Below are 23,409 nucleotides of genomic sequence, written 5' to 3'. Positions count from 1 at the left end.
TAAAAATGTACCATAAGTCAGCTGTATTTTATTTTTAAATAATTTTTTAGAATGGGTAAAGCACATAAACATTCGAAAGGTACAAAGGAATATCTGGTGAAACATGGTTCTTTCTCTTACTATGTTTCTTTTTTTTTTCCTTTTTTTTCTCAGTTCAGTTTTATTGAGATACATTTACATACCCTACAATCAATTCCACAGGGCACAATCAACTGTTCATAGCACCATCACACAATTATGCACTCATCACCACAACCAATCCCTGAACATTATCATCGCTCCAAAAAAAAAGTAAGAATAAAAATACAAGAAGAAAACCCCAAACATCCCATCCCAACCCCCATCTCCCCTATTCATTTAATCCTTGCTCCCATTTTTCTACATATCCGTCCATACACTGGACAAAGGGAGTATGAGCCACAAGGTTCCCACAATCACACAGTCACACTGTGTAAGCTATATAGTTATACCATCATCTTCAAGAATCAAGGCCACCCCCTGAGAAGCTGGGGAGAAATGCAAAAGTATTGGACTTCCCCACCTGGCCTATTGCTGATTTTCCCATAAACATTGAAGACTGCCAATTTAATGGGCCGAGCCATCAATCAAGGGGCCTTCCCCTGTGAGGCTAGTTGCTGCAAGGGAGAGGCTAAGCCTACTTATAATTGTGCCTGGGAGTCCCCCTCAGAGAGCCTCTGTTGCTCAGATGTGGCTCCCTCTCTCACTAAGCCCACTCGGCAGGTGAACTCACTGCCCTCTCCCCTACGTGGCATGTGACTCCCAGGGGTGTGAATCCCCTGGCAATGCGGGAAAGGACTGGAGATGAGCCTGAACCCAGCACTGTAGGATTGAGGGGATCTTCTTGACCAAAGAGGGAAGAGAGATGAACTAAATAAGGTTTCAGTGGCTGAGAGATTTCAAATGGAGTAGAGAGGTCACTCTGGAGGGTATTCTTATGTGCTATATAGATATCACCTTTTAGTCTTGAATGTGTTGGAATGGCTAGAGGGAAATACCTGAGGCTGTCAAACTGCAACCCAGTGACCTTGATTCTTGAAGATGATTGTATAACTAGGTAGACTGCATAGTGTGACTGTGTGACTGTGAAAACCTTGTGGGGCTCCCACTCCCTTTAGCCAGTGTATGGACAGATGAGTGGAAAAACGAGGACAAAAATTAGATGAATATGGTGGGATGGAGGGGATAGAAAGAGTTAGGGGTTCTTTTTTGCTTTTATTTTTATTCTGGAGTAAGGAAAAGGTTCAAAAATTGATTCTGGTGATGAATGCACAACTGTATGATGGTGCTGTGAATAACTGTACACTGTGGATGACTGGAGGGTGTGTGAATATATCTCAATTAAACTGTATTAAAAAAGTAAATGAACAATGAGGGGGAGGAGGGGAATGGGATGTTTTGGATGTTCTTTTTTTTATTTTAATTTTTATTTTATTTCTTGGAGTAATGAAAATGTTCCAAGTTTGACTGTGGTGATGGAAGCACAACTATATGACGATACTGTGAACAACTGATTGTACCCTCTGAATGACTGTATGTTATGTGATTATATCTCAATAAAGTTGCATTAAAAAAAAAATCAAGGCCACCAGGTTGCAGTTCAACAGCTTCAGGTATTTCCCCCTAGCCATTCCAATACACCAAATACCAAAAAAGGGATATCTATACAACACACAAGAATAACCTCGAGAATGACCTCTTGACTCCACCTGAAATCTCTCAGCCACTGAAACTCTACTTTGTCTTATTTCTCTTCCCACTCTTGGTCAAGAAAACCCTCTCAATCCCATGATGCCGGGTCCAGGCCCACCCCCAGGAGTCATGTCCCACATTAGCAGGAAGATTCAAACCCCTGGGGAGTCATGTCCCACACAGAGGGAAGGGCAGTGAGTTTACCTGCTGAGTGGGCTGAGAGAGAGAGGCCACAACCGAGCAGCAAAAGAGGGTTTCTGGGGGAGACTCTTAGGCACAACCACAAGTAGGCTCAGCCTCTCCTTTGCAGCTACAAGCCAAATAAGAGCAAGCCCCAACATCGAGGATTCAGCCATCCAAACTGGTAGTCCCCAATGCTTGTGAGAACACCAGTAATTCCCCAGGTGGGGAAGTTCAACATTTCTGCATTTTCTCCCAGTTCCCCAGGGGGGCTCCAAAACATACATCTTTTATTCTCTTGTCCAAATAACTCTGGGATGCACCAGGACTCCATACCAACCTGCACAAATCTACCAGATCTCACTCCATATTCAAAGTACCATGTAATTACGGAGTTTGAACAAACTGACCGTACAAGTTAAATTATTTAGTGTGCTATAGAAAATAGATTTTACACCAAATAAACATCTCTTCCTTTGGTCTCACACAGAAGGTGAAGTTTTAAAACACAGTCAGTATTGTTCTTCACCCATTAGTCTGATTTGCCTTAGTCTTAACCAGATCTGCTCCATTCATATCTCTAATTGAAGTCTGAACTCTTTTTCAGCTTTTTAAACAGTTGCTGTATGGGGTAATATTGATGTTCAAAGCTGATGAACTCTAGCTCTGATTCTCAGGTGCCATACAGATACTTAACCTATGTTTCTTGATCTCCTGGCCTCCTCCTTCAGAGACAACTAGTTAATCCTTCTGAAAATATAGTATGCTTATACAAGCACATATCTTATTGCTATTTCCCTTATTTTAAATAGAAATGGTTGCATACTGTTTTGTACCTTACTTGTTTAACTTAATAAACAATATATGTTGGAGAGTGAAATATGTCAGCATGTATGGAATTGTCTCATTTTTCTTAATGGCAGAATAGTGGTCCATTAGACAAAATTTTTTTTGGAGGGATGGGAGCAGGATGTATTTTGATATAATGTTTTAAAAAAAAAAACCCTCTGCACACATGCCTGCTGGGATTTACTTCTCTCCATCTAAGAGTAGTAGGCACTCATCTAAGACTTTAAAGCCTGTTTCTTTTCCAAGATTTAACCTTTGGTGATGGTAGCACAACATAATTAACAAGACTGAATTATATATTTGAATGTGGTTAAAAGGGGAAATTTGGGGTCTTATATATATTACTGGAATGAATATTTTAAAAAAAAAATCCACGGAGCTACACAATACAGAGGACCTTAAGTTAAACCATGGACTGCAGTTCATAGTACACTTATAAAAATGTGCTTTCATCAATTGCAAGAAAGGTACCACACCAATGCAAGGTGTTAATAATAGGGTGGTATTTGGGAATCCTGTATCTTATACACGATTGTTCAGTAAACCAACTTCTCTGAAAAAAAAAAGGAACCTTAAGAGACTTCATTTGCTTCATCTCAATGCGGTCATTTTGAGACTTCGGCCTGGTTATGAAATCTTAAAACCATTAACTGAGAACTCTGATTAAAATGAGAGCTCTTAAAAAAAAGCTAATTCCTGACTGATGGCTTGAAAAGGGAGATTCAACTTGTTAGAGAACCAGCATTTTAATTTTCCTATACTTTCACCTGGTCTGTTGGAAATGAATGTGCATCTGCAGATGTCCAGAGAGTGCCTGGTATACAGTAGACTGGCAATAAGTAAGTGTTGAATGAACACATGCATCCAATCTTGCCAGGCTATGGCAAGAGCAGAAAGGGGAGTCACATCCTGAGAAAAGTGTCCATAGAAAATGGATCCACTTGTGCCTCAATCTGCAGGCAGAGAACCACACCATTATCCCACCAGGCAATCAGAATCCACACCTGTTTGCAAAGATATTCTGAGAATTTGCTTAATCCTTCCTCATGTAAACCCAGCAGTGGGAAGATCTTGAAGAAGCGCTCCACTTGGGGCAGATCCCCAACCTTCGTGGCAACGGCAAACTTTTCTGTTACAATGGCTTTCAGACGCTGCTCAGCTTCCTGCAGCAATTTCAGGTTGGCATCAATCATGCTACCTGCTCAAGAGGGAGAAAATGAGAATTAACATAAAGAATGATACTATATCAGGTCCATTCCACTTAGTCTGTGCATTCAACAAATATGTATTAGGTACCTACTGTGTGCAAGATCTGTGTTAGCAATATGGATGATTTAAAGATGAAATCAGACATGATCCTTTTGATATGGAAGCTACAATTAAGTAAAAGAGATAAAGTTTGTGCACAAAGAACTAGAACAAAACTCACTGTGTGATAAATGTCATAAGAATGACACCAAAAAGTAACATTTTTGGTGGACGTAATAAGAAAAGGCCTCCTATAGAAAGTGATATCCCATTTCTCAAAAATGGGCAGGATTTTCATACCTGAATAGGAAGGACATGCATTCCAGGCAAAGGGGATGTATGGAGCAAAGAAACAGAAGCAGAAAGGTGAAAGAGTACTTGCTGAGTATTGCAAGTGGTCTATGCCTTGGCACTTAGAAGAGATCAATAAATATTTGTACAATGTATGAATGCATGAATGAGTAGCATGAAATAAGGCTAGAAAGACAAAGTGAGTCAGGATCAAGGGCCCTGAATATCAGGCCAAGAATTTTATTTTATAAGTAGGAAATACATGGTCAAGTGGAATGAACCTGCTGGCTGGAGAATCAGTAGATCTGGACTCATTTTACATAAAATGAGAATAACACCTGCCCTAAGATGGATAGGACCTAAATAGGGCCTACTACCAGACGAGGTGTCCTTACAACAGATCCCTTTTTCCTGGTTGAGTCTGTCTAGTTCAGATTACAGATGCTTATAACTGTTTTAGAAGTCAGTAGCTTGGAATGCTGACCTTCTTTGCCCTGTCGGCTGAGCTCAATGACTGACTTGTCCAGGCATAAGTAGCGATGAATGTGGGCTGCAGCCTGCTCATAATCCTCATTCCTCAAAGCAGTCTGAACTCCATCCATGCAGAACTTCAGGTCTAAGATGTCATCAGCTCTCTGAATGGCTTGATAAAGGCGATTCTGCAAAAAGACTTGGTGCTTAGAACCAATGCCCTATTCTTTCAAAAACACCTCTCCAGGAGGTAGGGTGATTGAGGAACTGAATCCGGTTAACCATAGGTCCTTTTCCACTTTCACTAGTGAGCTCACAAACATTACCACTACCACTCACAAAACTGTTACTGATGATGATCAATACTACTGATAGGTATTACATAGTTCTATTTATATGGTTGATCTTTTTAACAGAAACAGGAACAGGGATAAACTGTATCTATATTTGGCTTATATTGTTAAACTTATAATAGAATTAGAATGTATTTCACACTGGGAAAATGATATTGTAAAGTTTGTTAATAAAGTAAATGAAATATGTTGAAGATTTTTTCTTTTAGAACAAGCAATCATGTTTTAAAAAATATTAATATGTGATCGGTGGCTGTGTGACCATGGTGTTTTGTGGTGAAGTTATTTTTGCAGAATCTGTACAAATTAATCAGGAGGAGTTGTGCTATTTCATAGGGGTAAACAGAGGCTGGGACTGACTTGTGCAAGAGCCCCGATGCTGGGCTATCCAATATGGTAGCTACTATCCAACCACATGTTGCTACTGAGAACTTGAAATGTGGTGAGTACAAATTGAGATCTACTGTAAATGTAAAATACACATTCGATTTCAAAGAGAGTACAAAATTAAGATGGTAAAATGACTCATCAATATTTTATAGGAATTACATGTTGAAATGGTATGTTGGATACAATGAGCCAAATAAAATATATAATGAAAATTAATTTCACCTATTTCTGTTTACTTTTTTAAAATGGCTACCAGAAAATTTAAAATTACATATATGGATCATATCAGATTTCTTCTTTTCCCCAACTGGATGACTTTTATTTCACTTTCTTGCCTAATTGTCCTGGCTAAAATCTCCAGTACAACGTCCAAATAAAAGTGGAGAGAGCAGGCATCCTTTTTTATTTCCTTATCTTGGTGGGAAAGCAATCAGTCTTTCACCCTTAAGTATAATACTGTTATGGGTGTTTCATAGATACCCTTTATCAGATTGAAGAAGTTCCCTTTTATTCATACTTGGTTAAGTGTTTTTAGCATGGAGTATTGAATTATGCCAAATCTTCTTTTTTACATCGATGGAGATGAACATGTTGTTTGTGTCCTTTATTCTACTGATATGGTATATTGCCATAATTAATATTTGGATCTTAAACCAACTTTGCATTCCTGGGATAAATTCCATTTGGCAATGGTATATAATCCTTTTCATATGTTGATAGATTTGGTTTGCTAACATTTTGTTGAAGATTTTTGGGTCTATAGTCATAAAAGCTATTGGTATGGAGTTTTCTTGTGATTTCTTTGTTTTTGGTATCTTGCATTAGATTTCTATTGGACTTTGTTGCTGTAATCTCTAACATGGTGTCTTCTGTAGTGCCCTCCACTAACTCAAACATCAAAAGCTCAATGGATTTACCTTGGCCAGGTCAAGCTGACGGACTTTGCTGGACACATTCTCAGCTAGGTTGCAAGTAAAGGTGATCATTCCAGCCAGCTGCTTTGCATCTCCCTCAATCAACTGCAGGTTGGGTCTGGAGACAGGCATTGCCAGCATGCACACATCCATAGGGGCAGAGGGTGGGTGTGAGAGATGGAAAAAATTTTTGCCAATGATACTACGTCTTCTACTTCTTTGGTTCCTTCCTACACCCTTAGCTCAGTTCTTTCTATACATGATTTTAAAATAGAGCCTTATACTACAAACTCAGCTCTAGGCTTAATGGAAAATTAATTTCTATAACTACTAAAGACAGCTTTAATAGGTACAAAGAATTAGACATCAGATTCTCCTAATTGTTAAGTGAGCAAATAATATATTAACCATCTCTCTTTCAATGAGATCAAAGAGTTTTATGACTAGTAAACACAAGATTTATAAAAACAGTGGTTCTTAAACTTGAGCCATGCATCAGATCCCCTGGAGACCTTGTTAGAACAGGTTCCTGGAACCCAGCCCCAGAGTTTCTGATCTGGTGTAGTATAGGGGCAAAATCTGATTTCTAGCAAGTTTCCTAGAGATGCTGGTTTGAGAGCTGCATCTTGAGAACCACTGAACTACATATACACTTAGGTATTCATTTCACCTTGAAGTAATGCTCCTCCACATTTCAAACTCAACTGGCAATATATAACTGAAAGTTAGGAGAAATAGCAACTTATCCAGTGAACCCTGATGGAATTTACAACAGCTCCTCCTGAGATACACAGACTCACCCCATTCGGTGGAGAGTGACCATCTTACTTTCAATGGTGTTTTGCTGTTCCAAAAGGGCATCTAGCTCTCTTTCCACCACTTTCTGAAACACAGAGAAACACCTTGTCATCAGAATGGTCAGAAGGAACATCAAGTGTTACCTAACCCAACTAGTTAGCTGAAGTGCGAATCTCATTTCAGATTTCTTTCCTTCCACTATGCTCCACTAAGACTTTAACAATACTCTATTTTTGCACTTATTACATTACATAATTGGTACTTTATGTTTGTCTTTTTCCATCTAGGAGATTAATATTACCAAAGTGGGAAAATGAATATTCAACATCATTAGCATAGTATCTAGCACAAGGAAGCATTTAAAATACAACGGCTAAACAAATAAAACTTATTAAAGTGGTGATTAGAAAAAAACCTCTTCTTGGTATAGTCAGTACTCAGAGGAGATAAATCCAATCCTTATCTCAGTTAAGCAAATTTATGAAACCTTCCTACCCTACCTTCAGTTGTTTATCTGTAAAATAGGGATAGAAATACCCTACCCCATAGGATTGTTGTGTGAGTTAAACAAGATATCACACACAAACTGCTTAACATATGTGGCATATGTTATGTGTTCAAGAACAGCCATTTTAATTAAAACAGCCCATTAGGATCCAGAGGGAAACTTCTCCATGACATACATGAAAGATAAATATGAATATCATCCTGTCTGTAAGATCACTGATTTTCCCCCCAAAGTATTGATTGACTCAGTGAATGTGAGCTTAGGAGTGTTAGGTCAAGAATACTGAATTTTTTTTTTTTTTAATTAAATTCAGTTTTATTGAAATACATTCACACACCATACAATCATCCATGGTATACAATCCACTGTCCACAGTATGATAACATAGTTATGCATTCATCACCACAATCTATCTCTGAACATTTTCCTTACATCAGAAAGAACCAGAACAAGAATAAAAAATAAAAGTGAAAAAAGAACACCCAAATCATCCCCCCATCCCACCCCATCTGTCCTTTAGTTTTTATCCCCATTTTTCTACTCATCCATACACTAGATAAAGGGGGTGTGATCCACAAGGTCTTCACAATCACACTGTCACCCCTTGTAATCTACATTATTCTATAATTGTCTTCAGGAGTCCAGACTGCTGGGTTGGAGTTTGGTAGTTTCAGGTATTTACTTCTAGCTATTCCAATACATTAAAACCTAAGAGGTGTTATCTATATATATCTACATATATATTTTAAAAAGTGCAACTTGCTGAAAAGCACACTGGCAACTTCTAGAGTGGTGCAATTTAGTGTTTGAAAACATGCAAAGACATCAGTGTTCCCTTCCCCCAAAACCGAAGTAACCTTTTGAGCTCAACCTTACTTGAAAATTTGAGTTGGGGGAAAAGTTGTTAATTTTTAGATCAGTTTAGATCTCTTTCTGATTGGCAATGAACTCGAAAACTGACATTCCAAAGCGAATTGACAGCTTGAGGTTGCCACAGAAATGGCAGGAAAGAGATAAAATATTATGTGCTAAAAGGAATTTTAGAGAAAATCTAGTCCACTTCACTCATCTGACACAATGTCAGGGGGTTGAGAGAAGCTCCAAGAGATGAAGTGACTTTTCCAAGATTAGACAGTTGTGCCTGAATCTTAAAAGTTTAAGCATCTACAAAGCTGCGTGTTTAACAGAGACGCTAAAATTACATCCCCAAATCATTCATTGCAAGAGGAAGTCTTATTTGCAATGAATTCCAGTTTAAATGAGATAACGAAGTGAAAGCGTTTCGTAATTTTTTAAATTGCTAAACCAGTGCAAGGCAGCCTTTATTCTTATTCTGAGAACCAAGCGAGTTGCCAAATACTCTCTGGCTAATTTTACTCCCGCGGAGAAATCGAGTGACCGTGAGCCAGAAATCTCAATCACAGGGGGAGAGGATCCAAATCGCTCAGATACCAGGGAAAACAAACGTGGAGGCCTTCAACCGAGTGAAAAGAGATGAAAGATCCTCCCCAAATACCCAATTACACTCGCTTCTCGGGTAGGTGACTTTTTGTTTCCTTCGACAAGGAGAGAGCTTTCCCACAGCCCCGATTTCCCAAGACTGACGGCTTCTACGCCCACTGCTCCCGGATCCTCCAGAAAAAGAGGAAGCTCAGCCCCCCCCACCTCCTCGCCGCAGAGCCGCTCGTACACAGCCTCCAGTTCCTGCAACTCTGTGAGGGAGCGAATGAGCTCCGTAGAGACTTCCGAGCTGCGGCCTCCTCCCGTTCCTTCAGGCGGCGGAGGAGCCCCTGACAATTTCTGAGGAGACTCAAGGTCCGCCATTTTGGACTCATTCGGCACTTCCGGACCCGCGAGGACCCCTTCACCGTCGGCGCGCCATTCTTGGGGCTGTCCGCATAAGTGCCCGACAAACTTAAGAAGCAAAACCTTTTTTTTTTGTCTATTTTTAAAAAGTGTATTTATTTCATGTTCTTTTAGAATAGTGACGGCCATAAAGTATGTTTAATTTTAAACGCGGTGAGGAATTAAGATGAAGCATTAAAAAATTATATATATGTTCTTCCGGCGCCATTTAGAGACCCTTTCTGCCGCGCGCCACCGGAAGGTCTTTGTTTTGAGGGCTAATGGCAGATGCCGGAGGGTTGGCGTTGCTGGTGGCTTAGGCCTTGAAGGATTCAGCATCCGTCGGATATCTACGCCATCGTTCCTGCAGCAGGGTAAAGCAGTGGCCTCGCGATCTTCCCCGGGGTCGAAGAGGCGGGGAGCGACGGTGTAGAAGGGCGAGCCGAACCTTTGGTGGGGTTCTAGGAGGTAGCCTAGGCCGTAGAGGTCGGACAGAGGACCAGGAGAAGGTGTGGATGTGAGGCGCGAAAATGGCTTCCTGGAACCGCTGTACACGGCGAGGAAAGAGTCATGGCCCTAAATAAGCAACATTATCGTTAATAGCAAGAGATTGGGGACGAGTTAAATGCTCATCAGCAGGATGTTAGCTAAATGAGTTATAGTATGTCCCTTCAATGGAATACCCTGCAGCCGTAAAGTAAAAATGAGGAAGCCCCCTTTCTTTATTGCAATCGCCGAGATAGATGAAATAATAAAACCTAAATGCATTATAATGTGAGTAATACATTGTATCCAACCTTTGGTTAAAGGGAGTAGCAAAATACAGTACAAAGGTATATTGTTGCTTGTATATCCATGAGACGTCTGGAAAGATAGGATACCACCTGGTGAAATTGATTCCCCCAGGGAGGAGAACTGGGTGATAGGAAATGGATTAGAGAGAGCTTTTCTCAGTACTTTTGAATTTTGAACTCTGTGAGTGTGTAGCTTATTCAAGTACAAATAAGTAAACATAGTCATATTTAGTAGCTGTGACAAAAAAAGCAAATGAACAGTTTTGCATAATGGTGCAGATCCCAGCTCCCAGTGTGTCCACCGCTTATGTAACTTTAGGCAAGTCGTTTAATTTCTGAACCTCTATTTCCGTATCTACAAAATAGATATAGTACCATGCACCTCATTGAATTGTGAGACAAGAGATAAAGCATATAGTGTAGTGCCTAGCATATAGAAGGCATAATTATGAATATGTTGTTCCTCGACAGGCCTTGCTCTACAGGTTCTGCCTTCAGCCAGAAGTTCCCATGCAGAAATGTCTGTAAAAATAACAATTTCCCAGCTGATATTTTTCTTCATTCATATGCCCTAGCTTGCTTTGACTCAGTACTGTTGTTACACTATCAAGGCTTGAATTGTGGAGTTCTGGGTAGCTCAGTTTTACTGCCATCATGTTCCTGTACAACTTGACCTTGCAGCGAGCCACTGGCATCAGCTTTGCCATTCATGGCAATTTCTCGGGTAAGTTCTTCAGTTGTTATCATTCTGAATTGAGATGAAGTCATATATATTTTGCTTATCTCTTAGGGAGGAAATTTACAGAACTAACTGAAAATAACAGTTGGTAAATGTGAATGAACCAAATCCAGCTTGTAGTATGAGATATGTTGTGAAATTGAGGTGCATTATCTATTAAACAACTTCACGTGCTTTTACTAGCTCACATGGTGTAATGATTTTTATCAGGGATGCATATTTCTCGGCTACCTTCTCTGCCAGGTTGTATGCTTGTGGCTGTGAGGCATAGAGTGATATATAAGACATGATCTTTGATTTTGAATTTAACATCAAGTTGGATACAAAGAAGGTCTAACAGTGTTTGTCAAGTTATCAAGGGAGAGAAGGAAAGGGAGGGTGGACCTTGACTTGGTGGTTGAAGAAATAGTAAGACTTGTATAAGAAGAGAAGGTAAAGTGCAGTTTAAGTAGGGGGCCCTTGCTTAAGTAGAGATCATTTAGCAGGAGATCATTTAGCAAGAGATCATTTGCTAATATTGACCACCTACTTTGTTCCATGCATAGTGAGCCAGAATGGTGGAGGATATGTTTGGAAAGGCGAGGTTGTGAAAAATTTTGATTATCAGATTAAGAAATGAAATAATAGGCCATCGAGAACTTTAAAAAATGGGTTGCTAATGTGTATAAAAATAAACGTCATTTTTACTGTTTGTGGATTTAATACTTGTTAAATCCCAAGTTAATTCCAAGTAATGCAGAATGTCCATGATTGTGTAGAGTATTGTATCATTTTGCTGAGGTTCAAATCTGAATACTTATTGTGTGATAACTGAGTAGGAACCTAGGTGACTGACCACAGAGAATTTACATTTCAAGTTGGCGTTATTTTCTCTGATTATTATGACTCTTAAGAGGCATTTTAATTTGGATAATTTAGTTATCCCTTGCTATGTATAGTTTTGGTATACATGAATTTGGGGATTTGTGACACATTGTTCACTAGTTGGTATAATGCAGCAGTTCTTAGCTGGGGTTTGAATAGGGGAATTTTTGCAAAACCATTTTTAATCCTAATTTTATGTTTCAAAACCAAACTCATTTTCTAAAATTATAGAAAGGGAGATTTTCTTATTTGTTAGAGAACATTGTAATTTGTGATGCGTTATACTTTGGGGTACTTGATCTTATCTGATCCCCAAAGAACCTTTGGAAAGTAAGGTAGCAGGACAAGTGGTGGCATTTTACAAATGAGAGCGGATTGGGATGGATAAGGGTGGGGATATCAGATATTAAACCAGTTAGACATTCAGGTAATGAAGACCCGGACTAGGGCAGTGAGAATGAAAGAGAGGGATGTGAATTTCTAGCATAGGTGACAGAAAATGACAGTAACGTTGACAACAGGTTTACATTAGAGAGAGGGTTTGGGGAAAGGGAACTTATTTATTTTAAATATTTAGTTTAAAGTCAATGACAACTTATCCAAGTAGAATTATGTATCAGACAGGGAGAGATGGGGACAAAGTTGGCTATTACGCATTTGGCAGTGTTGATTGTAGTTGTGAAAGCAAATGAACTTTTTAGGAGTGAATTTAGAAATAGAGTAGAGTATATATTAGATGGCAGCTTAAAAAGTTCTTTAAGACACTGCGTTAAATTGTGAGACAGTTTCTGTGATGATTTCTTAGAATATTAGCCTTAAAGACAGACTGGAAAGAAAAAGCCTTTGAAAACTTCAGTCTTACAAAACTGAACATTACATGTTAACATCCTTTGTAGACAACTTCCAATTCTACAGATTGATGGCAAATCTCAGGAAAATATAAAGAATAAATGGAAGTTTTAAAAAAAATTAACTTGCATGACCATTTTTAAAAAACTTTCTTTGACACTGCTTTTGTTAAATTATTTTAACTCTAGGAAAAGTACCTTTTCAAATAAAGAAATTAACTTAAAATACTGAGCTCCCTAATTGTTTAATTGTATTTATCTTTATTGGCAATTTTGATCCATCCATATTGCTTTTTCGACTAGTTCTGGTTGCTTATAATCTTTCATTATTCTTTGGTGATCTAGGAACCAAACAACAGGAAATTGTTGTTTCCCGTGGGAAGATCTTGGAGCTGCTTCGCCCTGACCCCAACACTGGCAAAGTGCACACCCTTCTAACTGTGGAAGTATTTGGTGTTATCAGGTCTCTCATGGCCTTTAGGCTGACAGGTGGCACCAAAGACTACATTGTGGTTGGCAGTGACTCAGGCCGGATTGTAATCCTGGAGTACCAGCCATCTAAGAATATGTTTGAGAAAATTCACCAAGAAACCTTTGGCAAAAGTGGATGTCGCCGCATTGTTCCTGGCCAGTTTTTAGCTGTGGATCCTAAAGGGCGTGCTGTTATGATTAGTGAGTGACTTTTCTGTTTCCCATCTAGTTGGAAATAGTTATTTTTCAAGTCAAACAAAAAATTAACTTAGTTTATTTCCAAAAAAAGTACAATGAAATGATCTTACATTACTAGACAGTGAATATGGTTGCTTTCATCTGCCTGAATTGATGATTCACATTCATGTCTCTTCTCTGATAAATCTCTTGAAGACAGTTCTGTGTATCTGATCAGGCTTCTGGAGGGAAACCCATTCTCAGCAGTCCACAAAATCATTTGATCTAATTCAAAGAATAAAGTAGCAAATTTATGAGTTATTAAGTTTCCCCAAATCCTTAACCATATAGGACATATTAAAAATTTAAGATCCCTGTTAGGAAGGAGGGGGCAAAATAATGCTGTTGTCTATTCTAATGATGGTGTTAATACTAACTAGAGTTAGTAGTGGCAGTGAATAAAAGTAGTAATTGTGTGTATGTGTATGATTATGATATGTTCTGTAAGCTCTTATTTGGAGATCTATGTTTTGTCTTCTTCAACTTCAGGTGCCATTGAGAAACAGAAATTGGTCTATATTTTGAACAGAGATGCTGCAGCCCGGCTTACCATTTCATCTCCCCTGGAGGCCCACAAAGCGAACACTTTGGTATATCATGTCGTCGGAGTAGATGTGGGATTTGAAAATCCGATGTTTGCCTGTTTGGAAATGGATTATGAGGTAAGGGAGAATCATGTCTCTTTTTTGGGTTTCTTCCAAGTACCTCAGTACTTTCCTAGGATTGTTTTATTTGGTATTTATATTTTGTATCTGTCCTGTTAGCAGATCTTCTGTATCCCAAATGCCTTATTGAAATTTGGAATGTTTAGAATGTAACTAACTATACTGTCACTTTGTTCTGATATGAATAATCTTCGTATGGAAATGAGATTTTTATTGAGAAAAGATGCGTGAAAAAGGAAGTGAAGCTGGATTTGGAGTATTTTTTCACAGGGATGTAGCGAAAGCCAGAACATACCATGCTTTGAATTGAATGGAAGGTAATATTCTCTAGTAGAGGGAACCCTGGATCCAGAATTAGGAGACCTGGAGTTCTTGATCCAGCTTTTCCATTACTTACTAGTGTAAACTTCAGTACGCCATTTGGACTTCTGTTTCCTCTGTAAAGTGAATGAGTCCTGAAGTCCTTTTCAGCTCTAAAAGTTCTTGGTTTTATGGTACTGATTGTTTTTTTTGCCATCATACTTCTCCTAGGAAGCAGACAATGATCCAACAGGAGAAGCAGCAGCTAATACTCAGCAGACACTTACTTTCTATGAGTTAGACCTTGGTTTAAACCATGTGGTCCGAAAATACAGTGAACCTTTGGAGGAACATGGCAACTTCCTTATTACAGGTAATTTTCTCTCAGAGCTGCTCTGTACTCTCATACTTGGTCCATTTTATGCCCAAACTTAGGAGAGTTTACTTAATAGGGTTTGAAAATTAATATATTTATAGTAAACCTGAGTACCTTGTCTTGTGTTTTGGCTAGAAGTTCATGTGGTAGAGTGATAAGTTTTGTATGGATAAGGAGAAATACCTCCTTTGTAACTAGTACTTTAGTGGGGACAAGGAGGAATAGATGAGAAAAAGACAAATGAAAGAGATAAACCCAATAAGATAAAACTGTAAGTTCATGAATTTGAAACCTAGTTTAAATTGAAATGTTTTTGAAAACTATTATCATAGTTGATCCAAGAAGAAATTAAGAATGTGAGTAGACCAGCATCCATTAAAGAATTTGGAACAGTAGTCAAAATGTCTTCCCCAAAGAAGACTTAAGGTCCAGAATTTTCAGGGAAGCTTTTATTGTACTGTAATGGATATATATTGCTTTTTAAAAGAAATTTATCCAGAGACAGAATGAAGAAAAGTTACTGAACCGCTTCATGAGCCTAATAAAGTTCAGTACAAAACTGTGGAAGGATGGTAACAAGAAAAGTTTACAGGCTGGTTCTGCTTACGATTGTAGATATAAAAATTTAAGATTTTATTGAATTAAATAGACTTTTAAATACACTATAGTTCGTGATACTTAAGTAAGATTTTTATAGGAACTCAAAGATGGTTCAGCATTAGAAAGTTAGAATCAGTTTAATTCATTATGTTAAGACTGTAGGAAGACAACTGTATTTGTGGACATGTAAATTTTAGCAGGCTTGTGATGACAATGATCCAGTACTTTGTTTTTTTTTTTTTTTTTTTTTTTTTTTTTTTTTTTTTTCATTTTTATTGAGATTGTTCAGATACCATACAATTATCCAAAGATCCAAAGTGTACAATCACTTGCCCCCGGGTACCCTCATACAGCTGTGCATCCATCACACTTAATTTTTGTTCAATTTTTAGAAACTTTTCATTACTCCAGACAAGGAATAAAGTGAAAGATGAAAAAAGAAAAAAAGAAAAGGAAACTCTAAACCTCCCCTATCCCTAACCAATCCCCCTCAATTGTTGACTCCTAGTATTGATATAGTACATTTGTTACTGTTTATGAAAAAATGTTGAAATACTACTAACTGTAGTATATAGTCTGTAATAGGTATATAGTTCTTCCCTATATGCCCTTCTATTATTAACTTCTAATTGTATTGTCATACATTTGTTCTGGTTCATGAAGTGATTTCTAGTATTTGTACAGTTGATCATGGACATTGCCCACCACAGGATTCAGTTTTATACATTTCCATCTTTTGACCTCCAACTCTCCTTCTGGTGACACATATGACTCTGAGCTTCCCCTTTCCACCTCATTCACATACCATTCGGCACTGTTAGTTATTCTCACATCTTGCTACCAACACCCCTGTTCATTTCCAAACATTTAAGTTCATCCTAATTGAACATTCTGCTCATACTAAGCAAGAGCATCTACATTTCTTCCACAAGGCAGGAGGAAGAGTCAAAGAAGGCAGAGAGGCAAAAGAAAGAGGAAACAAAAAAATGACAGCTAGGAAGCAGCAAAAGGAAAAATAACCTTAAATCAAAGTAGAATAAAGAATCAGACAATACCACCAATGTCAAGTGTCTAACATGCCTCCCCTATCACCGCCTCTTATCTGCATTCACCTTGGTATATCACCTTTGTTACATTAAAGGAAGCATAATACAATGATTCTATTAGTTACAGTCTCTAGTTTATGCTGATTGCATCCCTCCCCCAATGCCTCCCCATTTTTAACACCTTGCAAGGTTGACATTTGCTTGTTCTCCCTCGTAAAAGAACATATTTGTACATTTTATCACAATTGTTGAATACTCTAGATTTCACCAAGTTACACAGTCCCAGTCGTTATCTGTCCTCCTTTCTTGTGGTGTCTCACATGCTCCCCACCTTCCTCTCTCAACCGTATTCATAGTTACCTTTGTTCAGTGTACTTACATTGTTGTGCTACCATCTCCCAAAATTGTGTTCCAAACCACACACTCCTGTCTTCTATCACCCTGTAGTGCTCCCTTTAGTATTTCCTGTAGGGCAGGTGTCTTGTTCACAAAGTCTCTCATTGTCTGTTTGTCAGAAAATACTTTGAGCTCTCCCTCATATTTGAAGGACAGCTTTGCTGGATACAGGATTCTTGGTTGGTGGTTTTTCTCTTTCAGTATCTTAAATATATCACACCACTTCCTTCTTGCCTCCATGGTTTCTGCTGAGAGATCCGCACATAGTCTTATTAAGCTTCCTTTGTATGTAATGGATTGCTTTTCTCTTGCTGCTTTCAGGATTCTCTCTTTGTCTTTGACATTTGATAATCTGATTATTAAGTGTCTTGGCATAGGCCTATTCAGATCTCTTCTGTTTGGAGTACGCTGCGCTTCTTGGATCTGTAATTTTATGTCTTTCATAAGAGATGGGAAATTTTCATTAATTATTTCCTCTATTATTGCTTCTGCCCCCTTTCCCTTCTCTTCTCCTTCTGGGACACCAATGATACGTACATTATTGTACTTTGTTTCATCCTTGAGTTCCCAGAGACGTTGCTCATATTTTTTCATTCTTTTCTCCATCTGCTCCTTTGCGTGTAGGCTTTCAGGTGTTTTGTTCTCCAGTTCCTGAGTGTTTTCTTCTGCCTCTTGAGATCTGCTGTTGTATGTTTCCATTGTGTCTTTCATCTCTTGTGTTGTGCCTTTCATTTCCATAGATTCTACTAGTAGGCTTTTTGAACTTTTGATTTCTGCCGTATACATGTCCAGTGCTTCCTTTACAGCCTCTATCTCTTTTGCAATATCTTCTCTAAACTTTTTGAATTGATTTAGCATTAGTTGTTTAAATTCCTGTATCTCAGTTGAAGTGTACGTTTGTTCCTTTGACTGGGCCATAACTTTGTTTTTCTTAGTGTAGGTTGTAATTTTCTGTTGTCTAGGCATGGTTTCCTTGGTTATCCAAATCAGGTTTTCCCAGACCAGAACAGGCTCAGGTCCCAGAAGGAAGAAATATTCAGTATCTGGTTTCCCTGAGGGTGTGTCTTAGAAAATTGCTCCACCCTTTGATGCCTCAGGTCACTGTGCTTTTCTGCCCAGCAGGTGACGCCTGTTAGCCTTTAATTCTTGACTGGTGTGAGGAGGTATGGCCGTGTTCCCCCAGGCTCTGGGGTCTGGTTCTGAATGGAAAGGGCCCCACCCCTTTCCTCCTAGAGAAGACAGACCCCCCAGGTGGAGGTCATTAGCATTTCAGTGGTCTCGCTCTCTGCTTGTGGTGTCTCCACCCTTCCCAGAGTCACAGCCCTGGAAACTGAAAATGACTGGGGCTTTCTCCACTGAGCCAAAAAAGAAACAGATAGTCCCCTTCAGACCCGGTCCAAGGCGACCCTCCTGCTCTCCCAGGTCAGTCGTCACCCAAAGCCTCTGTCTGTTTTTTGGGGCTGCGTACCTGTAGTGAGCAGTTCACACTTGCTACTTAAAACCCCAGATGGAGCTCAGCTGAGCTGTATTCGCTTGCTGGGAGGGAGCTTCTCTCTGGCACCACGAGGCTCCGCAGCTCGGGCTATGGGGGAGGGGGTCTCCCGACCTGGTTCCGCAGGTTTTACTTACAGATTTTATGCTGTGTTCTCGGGCATTCCTCCCAATTCAGGTTGGTGTATGATGAGTGGATGGTCTCGTTTATCCCCCGCAGTTATTCTGGATTACTTACTAGTTGTTTCTGGTTTTTTGTAGTTGTTCCAGGGGAACTACTTAGCTTCCACGCCTCTCTATGCCGCCATCTTGCCCGAGTCCCCAGTACTTTCTGTTTTGAATCATTTGCACTTAAATTGACATCTGAGATGAAGTATGTTTTGTTGGTGGAGGGTTTGGGAGAAGAATATACAAGAGAGCACTTGTTTTTGAATATTAGATCTTAAGAAGAGTCTGTTTGTACATTAAGCAGGTGAACCTTGGAAAATAAATTTTAAATCTCACTACTTGCAACATATTACCATTCCTTTTATTTATGAGGTCTTCGTTCATTCCACAAGTAATATTTGTTGTTTCCTATCAGTATGTGACATGTCAGTCTACTAGGTCCTGATACTGCAGTTGTGAAAAATTAAATTATGGTGCCTCCCTTCATGCAAGTTTGAGTCTAGTGGGCAGTACTGACGGGTAACCAAAAAAATTGCCATAGGGTGTGTCAAATGTCATGACAACATAGAAGAGGAATTCCTAAGGCTCTCTGAGTTGAGACCTGAAGATTGGTTAGGAGTTACCTGGGTATGGGGGTGAGGGGTAGTTTCTGTTGCAGTCAAAGGGAACAGCATGTAGAAAGACCCAAATATAAGAAAGAACATGGCCCAAAGAACTGAAAGCTCATTTGATTGGATCATTAAGAGTTCAAGGCTGGGGTAGGAGTAGCTGTGGGGGTGGTAGCTGTTGAAGGATTTTAAGAAGGGGAATAATAACCTGATAAGATTCACATTTTAGAAAGATTACTTAACATCTTGGTTAATGGAGTGAAGGATAGTAAGACTGTAAGCAGGGAGACTGGTCAGGAAGCTGTTTCACTAAGTCAAGTAAGAGATAGTGGCAGCATGAGAGAAATAGATGGATTTGAGAGCTGCTAAGGAGATAGAATCAATAGGGCTGGAGGCAAAAGGGTAGTAGGAAGGGAGAGAGTTGAAGGATGACACCCAGGTTTCTAGTTTGGTTTACTGGTGGTTGGTGATATTTCTAAGGTGGAGATCCCAGAAGGTGGAATAGGTTTGGAAGGAACTTGAGTTTATGAACATGTTGTATTTTTGAGATTGCAGTTGGGTTGTAGGTCTGAGGCTGAGAACTGAGTTCTGGGCTTGGAGGTAAAAATTTGGATACATTATTAAATATCTGGACAGGTGCTAGATGAGATTGTCCAAACCTTCCATATAAACAAAATCTGTGCTCCATTCTTGTCTAGCACGGACATTAGGGAAAAGAAACACTTGGAATGTTTCTCAGCTTAAGGCACACTGTACTTTCATCAAGTTGTACTGAAGGAGAGAAGGAATTGAAAGCTAAATTATAATTCATACTTACGTCAAGTCATTGCGAAGTTTTATTTTCTCCAACAGTTCCAGGAGGGTCAGATGGTCCAAGTGGAGTACTGATCTGCTCTGAAAACTATATCACCTATAAGAACTTTGGTGACCAACCAGATATCCGCTGCCCAATTCCCAGGAGAAGGGTAAGGCCTTTTTTTTTGCCATGAGAGAAATTTCTTTTTGTGAGATGAATTGATCTTTGTATTAAATCTCTTAATTTATTTGTTATGAAATTTTAGTTTCTTTGTAAGTTTTTAATTTTTAACGAAGCTGGTAAAATATTTTAGTAAAAGCAAAAAAAGTTTGAGAAAGGGAATTAAATTAAAAAATCATAGCCGGGGGGTACCTTTTTGGAATTAAGGAAGTTGATGTAGGACAGGACTGATGATGGATAGTTTGGATGGTAGTGTTATGGTTGTATGTGAGTGTTTTATACACAGTCTGAAATGATGATTCTTTAAATTTCATGTCTCTTCTCTAACTTTTTCTGGAGATTTGGCCTTAGTGATCTGATCAGGCTGTAGAGTGGAACTGTGGCTATTTGGTACTCAGGCATTCTTACAGCAGAAAAAGGTGTTTTTTTTTTTAATTCAGTTTTATTGAGATATATTCACATACCCTACAATCATCCATGGTGCACAGTCAGCTAGCTGTTCACAGCATCATCCTACAGCTGTGCATTCATCACCCCATTCTGCCTTCAAACATTTTCCTTACACCAGAAAGAATCAGAATCAGAACAAAAATAAAAATAAAAGAAGAACACCCAAATCATCCCACCCACTCCCATCCCACCCCATTTTTCATTCAGGTTTTGTCCCTACCTCTCCACTCATCCATCCATACACTGGACAAAGGGAGTGCAATCCACAGGACTTTCACAATCACACTGTCACCCCTTGTAAGCTACATTGTTATACAGTCATCCTCAAGAGTCGAGGTCACTGGGTTGGAGTTTGGCAGTTTCAGGTATTTACCTCTAGCTATTCCAACACATCAAAACCCAAAAAGTGTTATCTATATAGTGCGTAAGAATGTCCACAAGAGTGACGTCTCAACTCCATTTGGAATCTCTCAGCCACTGAAGCTGCATTTCGTTTCATTTTGTACCCCTCTCCTGGTCAAGAAGATGCTCTCAATCCCATGATGCCAGGTCCGGATACATCCCCGGAAGTCACATCCCACGTCGGGGAAAGGGCAGCTAGATCACACATCATGGTGGCTTAGTTAGAAAGAGAGGGCCACATCTGAGCAACAAAGAGGCCACTCAGGGGGAGACTCCTAGGCACAATTATAAGCAGGTTTAGCCTCTCCTTGCAGCAACAAGCTTCGTGGGGGCCAGCCCCAAGACAGAGGGCTCAGCACATCAAGCTGTTAGTCCCCAATGTTTGTGAGAACATCAGCAACAATCCAGGTGAGGAAGTCCAACACCTCTGCATTCTCCGCCAACTCTTCAGGGGGGCCCCGAATGTATATTTTTATTCTCCACCCGAATGACTTTAGGATATGTTAGCAGAAAAGGATTTTTAACTACAGCATTTACTGCCTTGACTGGCAGTCTGCTCTAGGTCAAAGCTTGTATAGAGAGGGTAAAGGTGCCTCTGAATTCTTGGTGTGGTCTGTATGATCCCTCTTGGTAAGAGCTGAATTCCAGGTATAATTAGTACCCGTTTCTAAGATATTGGTTTTGTGTTTGACTTTGCTAGAATGACCTGGATGACCCTGAGAGAGGAATGATTTTTGTCTGCTCTGCCACCCATAAGACCAAATCAATGTTCTTCTTTTTGGCACAAACTGAGCAGGGAGATATTTTCAAGATCACATTGGAGACAGATGAAGATATGGTAAGCAGACCATGGATAGAGGAGAAAAAGGATAAAACCCATTTTTGTGGTTAGTCTAGTTTTGATAAAAACACTTAAAATTTTATCTTAATCTTAATATAACCAACCTTTGTAAAACAGTGATACTTGTATGTACATTTAAGGTTTACAAAGCAGTTTTATAAGTGGTTCTTTACATTCACTGAAGTATAAAGGAGTTGATACAAGTTAAAAAAAAAATGGAAACTTAGAACGCCTTAGGGCATAATTGCCAAAGGTGTTAAAGCTTTTAAAACTTGGGACTGGTATTTATGAATGCAAGTTTTCTCCCTCTCGTTGATAGATTTCTGGTCTGATAATCTCATCTATGATAATGTGAGATTGGATAATGCCACTTTATAATGATTATTATCAAGTGGTAGAAATTGGCTTGAATAACAAGAGACAGCTCTTTGTGTCTTCTGAAAGCTGGTAATATACATGATCTGTAATTTTTTTCATCCTACTGTGATCTCCCTAAACAACTGGGGAATATCTTAGGTATCTGTTCAGATCGTGGTCAGCAGACTTTTGTAAAGACCATAGATTAAATGTTTTCTGTTTTTATGGGCCAGATGGTCTCTGTCTCAACTTGGCCATTGTAGCACAAAAAGCAGCCCTAGGCAGTATATAAATGAGTAGGCACGGCTGGCCAGTGGGCTGTAATTTGCTGACCTCTTCTTTAGGTACTCAATACAGTATTTTATTTGCTGTTCTGCTTATACTGTTTTCTTACAGTAACATTGGGCTCTTTCTGTGACCTAACTTCACTTACCTACACACTAGAATCTTTTTTCTTCCCACTCCAGGTTACTGAGATCCGCCTCAAGTATTTTGATACTGTGCCTGTTGCTGCCGCCATGTGTGTACTTAAAACAGGCTTCCTTTTTGTAGCATCAGAATTTGGAAACCAGTGAGTAATTCTTTTATTATCAAAGTTCATCATGATTACTGTAAAAATGGGCAAGATGGAGTTGTGACTTCAGGGCCAGGGAGCTTTTCACAAGATTTCCTTCAGTCTTTTCAAAACAAAAGTTTTGCCTTTTATGTTCTTTCTTTTGGTTATCTTCATGTACTTCATTGGCTTGACTGAATCCCTCTGCAGGTGGCTGCAAAAATATATTTAGAAGTGATGTCTCTCTTGAGCTATTTGCTGGACATTTTATTGAGTAAATGTTTATTGAAAAACTTATTTTTAAACAGATATTCCACAGATACCTCACTTGTATAAATCTGAAGTTTAAGCTTATCAGCACCCATACCTGTTCACCCAGATCAGCCACCCTCCCAACCTACTTTTTCTGTTAATGACTTCTGGGCCAGTTGTAGCAATTCAAGTTGTCATCCACCACTTTTAGTTAAGTGCTGAATTGTTTTACCTCTGTTTCCTTTTCCTTTCCCCCCCTTTTATTTTTTTGTGGGGCTAGTCTGCGCTATTTTCCTAGTCTCTTTATTGCTTTTCATTGTGTTTCTAGCAAAACTCAACCTTTATGGAGTTAACTCATTAAGCAGAGAAGACACAACTGATGAAATCATTTCCCGAGGTGTGCCACACTGTGTTGAGT

General features: G+C 39.2%; 2 protein-coding genes and 2 non-coding genes across 10 annotated transcripts in view; 3 read left to right on the top strand and 1 right to left on the bottom strand.

Moving 5' to 3' along the window:
• COG4 (component of oligomeric golgi complex 4) overlaps positions 1–9,567 on the bottom strand; it is a 31,565-nt gene extending 21,998 nt beyond the window's left edge. For 2 of the 4 annotated variants that reach the window (XM_037816231.1, XM_037816233.1), the window contains exons 1-5: positions 9,378–9,566; positions 7,207–7,289; positions 6,410–6,524; positions 4,763–4,937; positions 3,744–3,937 (exon numbers count right to left, since the gene is read on the bottom strand). In XM_037816231.1, the coding sequence (XP_037672159.1) occupies positions 3,744–3,937; positions 4,763–4,937; positions 6,410–6,524; positions 7,207–7,289; positions 9,378–9,536 (726 nt within the window). In that variant the 5' untranslated portion in view covers positions 9,537–9,566. Of the gene's footprint in view, positions 1–3,743; positions 3,938–4,762; positions 4,938–6,409; positions 6,525–7,206; positions 7,290–9,377 lie in introns of all 4 variants that reach the window. The other 2 variants (XM_037816232.1, XM_037816234.1) reach the window with 2 other exon arrangements.
• Positions 9,568–9,799: 232 nt separating this feature from the next.
• Positions 9,800–23,409, top strand: part of SF3B3 (splicing factor 3b subunit 3) — a 66,100-nt gene continuing 52,490 nt past the window's right edge. For 2 of the 4 annotated variants that reach the window (XM_037816227.1, XM_037816224.1), the window contains exons 1-8: positions 9,800–9,931; positions 10,927–11,075; positions 13,148–13,474; positions 14,000–14,172; positions 14,707–14,848; positions 20,013–20,125; positions 21,689–21,826; positions 22,654–22,757. In XM_037816227.1, the coding sequence (XP_037672155.1) occupies positions 11,006–11,075; positions 13,148–13,474; positions 14,000–14,172; positions 14,707–14,848; positions 20,013–20,125; positions 21,689–21,826; positions 22,654–22,757 (1,067 nt within the window). In that variant the 5' untranslated portion in view covers positions 9,800–9,931; positions 10,927–11,005. Of the gene's footprint in view, positions 9,932–10,822; positions 11,076–13,147; positions 13,475–13,999; positions 14,173–14,706; positions 14,849–20,012; positions 20,126–21,688; positions 21,827–22,653; positions 22,758–23,409 lie in introns of all 4 variants that reach the window. The other 2 variants (XM_037816225.1, XM_037816226.1) reach the window with 2 other exon arrangements.
• LOC119519079 lies at positions 13,613–13,692 on the top strand. The gene has a single exon (XR_005213939.1). It is a non-coding gene; the product is annotated as a small nucleolar RNA SNORD111 (small nucleolar RNA).
• LOC119519078 lies at positions 20,420–20,503 on the top strand. The gene has a single exon (XR_005213938.1). It is a non-coding gene; the product is annotated as a small nucleolar RNA SNORD111 (small nucleolar RNA).

Source organism: Choloepus didactylus, chromosome 22 (genome assembly GCF_015220235.1).
Source record: "Choloepus didactylus isolate mChoDid1 chromosome 22, mChoDid1.pri, whole genome shotgun sequence".
NCBI classification, from domain to species: Eukaryota; Metazoa; Chordata; class Mammalia; order Pilosa; family Megalonychidae; genus Choloepus; species Choloepus didactylus.
The sequence above is the reverse complement of the archived record's forward strand: the minus strand, read 5'-3'. Positions and strand labels throughout refer to the sequence as shown.